Source organism: Hibiscus syriacus, unplaced genomic scaffold (genome assembly GCF_006381635.1).
Source record: "Hibiscus syriacus cultivar Baekdansim isolate YM2019G1 unplaced genomic scaffold, ASM638163v2 tig00110403_pilon, whole genome shotgun sequence".
Taxonomy (NCBI): domain Eukaryota; kingdom Viridiplantae; phylum Streptophyta; class Magnoliopsida; order Malvales; family Malvaceae; genus Hibiscus; species Hibiscus syriacus.
The window spans coordinates 1,343,976-1,352,929 of NW_024062723.1; the positions used below are offsets into that span (position 1 = coordinate 1,343,976).

Below are 8,954 nucleotides of genomic sequence, written 5' to 3' on the forward strand. Positions count from 1 at the left end.
GAAAATCGCAATGCGAAATAAAAATCGCAACGAAAGAATCGCAATGCGAAATGAAAATCGCAATGCGAAATGAAAATCGCAACGAGATAATCGCAATGCGAAATTATAAACGCATTGCGATTTTCATTTCCGCATTGCGATTTTCATTTCGCATTGCGATTCTCTCGTTGCGATTTTCATTTCGCATTGCGATTTTCATTTCGCATTGCGATAGTCATTTTTGCCTTCAACATAATGCAGATTGAAATCAACAAAATCAACCATTACATTTCAATCAATTAAACAAGCACAAATAAGAATTATGTTCGCATCAATTACACAAATCAACTTTTACAAATCATCTTTTACAAATCAATTAAACAATCAAAAATAAGCAATAATTCTTATTTCCGATCATCTACTATTGAATCAACTTTTACAAATCAATTAAACAATCAAAAAACAATCAATTAAACTATTGAATCAACTTTTGCAGCTCGACATCATTTTCACGCAGTTCACTTCTGAGATTAACCTGCAGAAACCAAACATTTGTTCAAACAACACTTTCTACGCAAATTATTGAATTCTAGTTAATTAACCAAACATTTTCATTTATAAGTATATAAACTTACCAATTGTTTATGGACATTTTTATAACGCGGATGCAGGTAGGCAGCGTCTCGTATATATCGATTTAGCCATATAATGCCGAAACCACAAGCCTACTGCAGCTTTATCTCTATCGGTGGGAGGTAGATACTTGATGCTTCCCGTCGTCAAACGCTCCAACGCCAAGCATACGAGAGGACCACAATCTCCTCTGGCTCCGCTCGTTTGTTGTGGCGCGGTCTCGTCTCTAATAACTGTAATATTGAGCTTCTTTGGCTTCTTGTTTCCAGAACGAGTCCAATAATTGATCGCATCCAAGAATTTAGCCAAATGAGAGCTCCATCCCTTAATAACATCTCTTAAATCAGCCAATGATATGTAATTTATCATGCTGTCATACACTATTGTCTTAAGGGATGGGAGCTGAAGCTCGACGAGAATCCAATGTTTACGTTCCAAAACAGGGATAAACACCTGCAATCATAAGTAATAATTCATTCATTTGCGCACTTATTTCATAAAACCTTTAAACTCAATCTAAATAAATACTAACCTTATCGACCTCCCACCATGCAGGATAAAGTTTAGCTTGTCCATTGCCCAAATCAAATGATTCATCTCGTGCATTCTTCAAGTGAACGGCGTGAAAAGACGTCGGCATTATTGTATATCGTATATTTTTATTTTTCTTAAGTTTTCTTATTATTAGAAGACGTGTCACCCACGCATCGATATGCTGTTTTACAAAAAAGACATATATTAGTGACTTACATAAATTTAAAAAAAAATTAATCAAATTGAAATATAAGAAAAATATAAGACTTACCCCCCCATCGAAATAGCCATTGTCTTCGACCCCTAATAATACGCCCCACCAAGGCCGTTCAAGCAACAAAAAGATATCATCGGTGAGCTTGCATATGTCAGTGAAACACCCCTTGCTCCGCTCATGTAGATAAAATCAACTGCGGTCTTAGCCCAAAGGGTGTTATCCAAAATTGTGTCCGGTAGTTGTTCCCTCTCCTCTTCAGATACCGGTATGGTACTGGCCGGTAACTCATACGAGAGCCAACTTGAATCCATCATGTCCGGCACGACAGAGGGTTTCTCAAGAAGCCTACATATGACGCCATGTGAATCGGGCTCTTGAATGGTGGGAGGGACCTCTTCAATGATGACAGTGGCCTCTTGAACGGTGGGAGGGGACTCTCGAGGAATGATATGGGGGGCCTCTTCAACGATAGGAGTGGACTCTTGAGGGATGACAGGCGAGTCGGGCTTCTTCTTGCGGTGTCTTCGCACTATTGGGGTGTACGGAGACTTAATAGCACGTGCACGCTGTCTGATGCGTGAACTCCGTCGTGCAAGCATAACCCGACGTAAAGCATCCACTCTATCGGGCCGCTAAATAATTAAATACAAAAATTAGTAAATAAACAGACATGATATTTAAACAGTGAAAACAAAGACAAATATGTTTCAAACTTGCATTGTATTCACCCAAGTCATTATTCTATCATAGTTCACAAAATGCATCAGATAACAAAGAAAAATATGTTTCAAACTAATACCCTGAAGTTAGTATTTGTCTTTGTTTTGTCTATTGGTTGAAGTAATGCAATCCATTCAAGTTTCAATTTGCAGAAGAAGAAATAGTTTACTTTCGCAACACGAAACTTAAAATCGCAACGCGAAACCAAAATCGCAACGCGAAATGAAAATCGCAACGACAGAATCGCAATGCGAAATGAAAATCGCAACGAAAGAATCGCAACGCGAAATGAAAATCGCAATGCGATTTTGGTTTCGCGTTGCGATCTTGTCGTTGCGATTTTGGTTTCGCGTTGCGATTCTGTCGTTGCGATTTTCATTTCGCGTTGCGATTTTGGTTTCGCGTTGCGATTTTAAGTTTCGTGTTGCGAAAGTAAACTATTTCTTCTTCTGCAAATTGAAACTTGAATGGATAAATTTACTTTCAACCAAAAGACAAAACAAAGACAAATACTATTTCACAGTGTTAAAGAATACACAGTTTAGCAGAATTGGCAGCAACCGAACAAATTTACTTTCAACCAAAAGACAAAACAAAGACAAATATATTTCACAGTGTTAAAGAATACACAGTTTAGCAGAATTGGCAGCAACCGAACAAATTTACTTTCAACCAAAAGACAAACAAAGACAAATACTATTTCACAGTGTTAAAGAATACACAGTTTAGCAGAATTGGCAGCAACCGAACAAATTTACTTTCAACCAAAAGACAAAACAAAGACAAATATATTTCACAGTGTTAAAGAATATACAGTTTAGCAGAATTGGCAGCAACCGAACAAATTTACTTTCAACCAAAAGACAAAACAAAGACAAATACTATTTCACAGTGTTAAAGAATACACAGTTTAGCAGAATTGGCAGCAACCGAATAAATTTACTAAGCAATCTAAGTGAAATGGCTAATCTAAGTGAAATTACGAGTAAATTTATCATTAAGTTAAATATGGAAAATCTTAAACTTACCTCGTTGCGTAGAGTATGAACCTCATTCTGCAACGATACTATCATCTCACGTAGAGCGGCAACCTCACCACGTAAAGTTGACACCTCCACACGCCATGCACCATCGTTATCGCGTAGAATACCGATCTCCTCACGCAAGGCATTGACCTCATCACGTAACTCCCTTGACTCATCCCGTTGAGGTGGAGGTGGAGAACAGGGAGATAGGAGTCGTGGCATCTTTGCCGGTCGCCTATCATGAGGTGATGGTGGAGAAGAGGCTCGATGATGTGACGGGATAGGTGATGGCTCTCGTTCTAGAGATGTATAGTCGGGTCGATCGGGTGATGGCTCTAGGTGAGGTGATGGCTCTCGAATTGGAGGAAGTGGATGCTGCTCATCATCCGTGCCATCAAAAAAATTCTGACTAGCTTGCCACCAATCAGTGGCAAGCTCTTCCTCGTGGGTGTCAGTCTTTGTAATGGAATGTTGGCCTCCTAAAATATAAAAACTCAAACAAAGTTAAACGTCTACTATTAATAACTTGTTATATATTATATGAAAGTATTTGTGTTAACTTACATTATTTATTGTGGCATATGGTATTAAGTCTTCCCAATCCAACAGAGTTTTCCTCTTCCAGGAAATAGCCCTGGGAATATCATTTGACGTTTTTATTGCATATGTACGCATGCTGGGGAAAGCCTCGAATATCCAAATCTACAAACAATATAATAACAAAATTAGTAATTGTTAAATAATTAATTATAATTTTAGAAACATTATATAGAAATTCTTACCTTAAAGGCCCAAACAAAGCCTGACAAAGTGTATTTGGACCCATCGCCCCGCAAACTTTTGCGGTCATCAAAGGCAGACGACAACTTAGTCCAGGTAGCTTTCCATATATACGAACCCCACGGAAACAGATTCCATGCATTCAGGTCCTCTACCAATATTATTAGCTCCCGATGAATAGGTTGTCTGGCCTCTCTGCCTAAAAAGCCGGCATACACAAGTAGTAGAAGGCATACTCGGACAACATCGACGTCTTCCATCCGAGTGAAACCAGCTTTCTTATTAAATAATTTCTTCAGGTCGTCGACATGTAGGTTCGGCTTCTCCATTGACTCATCCGGAAAAACCCGGGATAACCATGATGGGCGGGCGATATGACGAGTGTACCGGCCTACATCATCGTGTCCGAATCGTAGACCAGTGATTAAGCAGAACTCCTTCCGCCCAAAGCAAGTATACGCTGGTGGAAAATGAAACCATATCTCTTCCTCACCACGTTGTATACTGTCGGGTAGATTTGATGTCATGGTCTGAAGCCACAAATGGGTCAAATTAGCATCTCCACCCGGATGCTGTACTCTCAGCCATGGCCCGAAGCAGGTTTCCTCAAACAATTGTCTTTGAGCAGGTGAAAGCTTCTTTGCAATTGTAGTGTCCAGGCTGACTTTATTTCTCAAGGTCAATTGAGCCGAAAAAAATTTCTACAAAAACAATAACATACCAAGTTAGATATACCAAAAACTACACTGTGAAGATATACCAAAAACAATAAACATAAAAAGTAGTAGTTTATTCTTGAAACTAAAATTTGCAACACTGTTTTGTCTTTTGGTTGAAATGAAAATCGCAACGAGAGAATCGCAACGCGAGATGACAATCGCAACGAGAGAATCGCAACGCGAAATGAAAATCGCAACGAGAGAATCGCAACGCGAAATGAAAATCGCAATGCGATTTTGGTTTCGCGTTGCGATTCTCTCGTTGCGATTTTCATTTCGCGTTGCGATTCTCTCGTTGCGACAGTCATTCTCTCGTTGCGATTTTCATTTATCTCGTTGCGACTCTTCTGCAAATTGAAACTTGAATGGATTGCATTACTTCAACCAAAAGACAGAACAAAGACAAAGACAAATACTAACTTGAAAATCGCAACGAGAGAATAGCAACGCGAAATGAAAATCGCAACGACAGAATCGTAACGCGAAATGAAATCTAAGTGAAATGGTTAATCTATTATTGAAATGACCAGTAAACTTATCATCAGTTTCAATATGAAAAACCTACAATAATGCAAACATTTCAAAATAAAAATAATTAAAAAAACTAACCCTCGGAGGTTGATTTTCCATTTCTGAATATTGTGAGGGATTTCTGACCGTGAATGGTTGTGAGGGATTTCGCCGGAGATGGGGACGGAAATCTTCGGAGATGGGGACGGATTTCTTCGCCGTAGAGAGTGAGAGATGGAGATGGGACTGAGTTGTGATTTTAGGTTTTAGGTTATGAATTACGGGATAATACGCGTAGCGATTATAATGGCGCTTTAAATATCGCGTTGCGATTTACGGATACGCGTTGCGATTTTATGTATTATCGTTGCGATTTACGGATACGCGTTGCGATATACGGATACGCATTGCGATTTACCCATACGCGTTGCGATTTACGGATACACGTTGCGATTTACGGATACGCGTTGCGATTTATGTGTTCGCGTTGCGATTTTCATATTCGCGTTGCGATTATGGAAAATCGCAATGCGAATTTGTACTATCGCATCGCGATTTTCAAGAATCGCGTTGCGATTTTGGAAACTGATTTGCGATTCTGGAAACTGATTTGCGATTCTGGGGATCGCGTTGCGATTTTTATTTCGCGTTGCGATTTTGTTGGTCATTTTGGCAAATCCAAAAAAAATTGGTTAAAATCGTATATTATAACTTTTTTTTGGTCACTGAGGCGATTTTCTCTAAATTTAAATCTTGAATTTGAGGAATAAATACGGAAATAGATGAAAATGAAAGTCAGCTTCATTAAACTTATAGTCCATAGAATCTAGTAAGCCGCGAATAGACCCGACTTTACCGCGTTCCGGATCACCCAATCCCCAAATCTAGCTCCGAATCTCCGCCATGGACTTCCACCGCAACCCTTCCACAAACTCCCCCTCATCCTCCACCTCCTCCACTTCCTCCTCCATCGTCCACCACCAACCTCCTCCCTCCACAGCCGCCACCGACAACGATCCGATGCACTCTTGGTGGGAATCCGTCTCCAAACAACGTTCCCGCATCCTATCCCTCGCCGCTCTCCTCCCTTCTGGGGGAGGCATCGTTTCTTCCTTGGCCGATTCCGATCGTCCCGCCGTTTCTCTCCTCTCGTCTCCCTCGGTTTGTTCTCTGATTTCCTCGGCCCTTTCTTCTGCTACCTCCGGTTCCGGATCCGACCTTCTCTGCCAATGGCTCTACGAAACTTTCCAATCCACCGATCCTCATCTCCGTCTTCTCGTCCTCTCTTTTATACCTCTTCTCTCCGGAACCTACCTTTCCCGTATCCACTCATCGGATTCTTCTTCTCTGCCGTCGCTAGCCGGATTCGAAGCTGTTCTCCTCGCCGTTTACGCTTCCGAAGCTAAATCCCGTGCCGGAAAACCACTTCTCGTCCAAATTCCAGACCTCTCCCAACCATCTCTTTACCACACTCCTCGTTACAAGTCCATTGACGACAGATCTGGACAATCCGTCGGCGTTTTATCACCTCCACTCGAGCCACATTTAGAAGTTAAGTCGACTAAGCGAGCTATCATCGTTGGAACGGTGTTCGATTGTTATTACAAGCAAGTTTCTCAAATGCCGGCTTGGTCTAAACTGGATTTCTGCAAATTTGCCGTCGCTTGGGGCGGGCAAGATTGTCCTTGCAAGACAAAATTCGACCGGGATGACAATGATCACCGTGAAAACGTTAATGCAAACAGTAACGGTTACGATCAAGTTTGTAGAGAGGATTCTGGTTTTAGCAACGGAACAAGAAGCCGCGACGGTGATGAAGCGGACTACGAGGATGATGTGATCAAGGAAGTGGTGGTGGTGGAGATGAACAATTTGGGGATTAATGGCAATGTTGAGAATTTGGAGGCAAAGGGTGTGAGGATCCCGTTACCTTGGGAACTTTTAAGGCCGGTGGTGACGATTTTAGGGCATTGTTTGTTTGGTCCGTTGAATTCCCAAGAGGTGAAGGACGCCGCCTCCGTCACAGTTAGGTGTTTATATGCGAGGGCCTCTCATGATTTGGCGCCACGAGCAATCTTGGCTTTGCAGAGTCTTATAAGGCTTGATAAGAGTGCAAGAGCAGCTGCAATGAGGGCAACCGATACGACTTCCAATGCTAACACACCTAGCAAGGCTAAGAAGCCGGAAATCCTATTGGTTTCCAAGTGATTTCATGGTTTTGCTTGTGCAGGTAATGGATGTGTGCATATTTAAGCTCGGGTATCTTTGTGTAGGATTATTTACACACTATGTGGAAAATCAATTTTACAACTACTAGTTTAGTATCATTATCATCCTCGAAATTGTATTGACCCTGCCTTCTCCTAGATTGTGTTTAGTAATTTTTTATCGTTTGTGAGGTCGAATTTGATTCTTGTGGATTTATGATTGCATAAGATGTGTGGAATTTTTTTAATCCTTTTGTATTAAGGATTCAAGGCTTCTGTTTTTTCTTTGAAACATTTTTTTATAGCTATACTATACAATTCCCTTCATCGAACTTGGGGTCACTCTTTTTGGTCAAGATTATAGCTTTGAACACTGCATTTGTTATACTAATTGTTAAGAAACTCTGTACCTGTTGAGTTGGCAGTTCTGACTTCCGAGTAGGCTGGCTATTGTTGTGCTAGTCACTCCAAGTTCGTTATATTTGCATTGTTGACATACCTAGATTATATAGCTCATGACTGATGATTTGAACACTGCATACGTTATACTAGTTTTTAAGAAACTCCGTGTCTGATGAATTGGCTGCTCCAAGTAGGCGGGATATTGTTATGCTGAGTCTCTCCAAGTTCTTTATATATGCATTGTTGCCATACCTAGAGATTTAACGCTCTTGCAGTTTAGCACTAAATCTGTGCTCTGAGGTTACTTGACTTGTTCATAATAATATTACACTATAGAGATCTAATGCATGGTATTTGGATATGAATCCTTTGATGAACAAGAACGATTGAGATTTCGGCTAGGATATATATTATCTCGTCGGCATATATCATGTTCCTTACTAGCAAATGACCAAGAGATGGCCTCGATTTTCTTTTTGTGTGGTTCACTATCAAATCATTGCAAGTTAATGACTGGATTCATATTATTCAGCGGATCATGTATAATATGAAATAGGGAAACTTAATGTTTATTTTTGTTCTCTAATTTGTTCTATTCGCATTCTCCTATAGCACTATAGGAATCTATGCACTATGAACAGGTTATGGACCGTTTGATTAAAGTCACGACGCTGTTCGACCGGAGGATGTTATAGGTTTAGGATATTGTCCAATGAAATGTTGAAAGATATAGTATTGACATAAAAATCATTTTCATTGAACTTTTTTCTCAATTCTATTTTGAAGGGATGGCAACGGATCAGACCAAGGTCGGATTTTTGGTTAACCCGACCCGACCCAAAATAGGTATTCTCCACCCGAATCTGATCCAACCCGATTAGAAAATATATATCATCCAACATTATCCTCGGGTCGAGTCGGAGTTTTTTCACCCTTCATCCCGACCTGACCTGACCTCACCACTTAAAATTCTGACCCGAATTAAAAAAATCCCACCTGCCCGTCGGATTAGGATTAAATTGTCATCCTTAATTTTGATTAGTAAAGTATAAAATTTTCAATTTATTCATTGAACTTTTGATTTGTAAATATTTTAGTCATTCTATCTTTATGATTTGACATTTATCTTTTCAAAATTATGAAACAGTCCTAAAATTTTCTTTCTTTATTTTTTTTTGAAAATTTTTTAGTTTTCATTTTCTTTTTTATTTCTTGATAATGAATCATC

The 8,954-nt window shown here is 39.9% G+C and overlaps 1 protein-coding gene across 1 annotated transcript; it reads left to right on the plus strand.

Moving 5' to 3' along the window:
- Positions 1–5,948: 5,948 nt before the first annotated feature.
- Positions 5,949–7,570, plus strand: LOC120123842. The gene has a single exon (XM_039142656.1). The coding sequence runs from the start codon at positions 6,021–6,023 to the stop codon at positions 7,323–7,325; it is 1,305 nt and encodes a 434-aa protein (XP_038998587.1). The 5' UTR covers positions 5,949–6,020; the 3' UTR covers positions 7,326–7,570.
- The last annotated feature ends 1,384 nt before the right edge of the window (positions 7,571–8,954 follow it).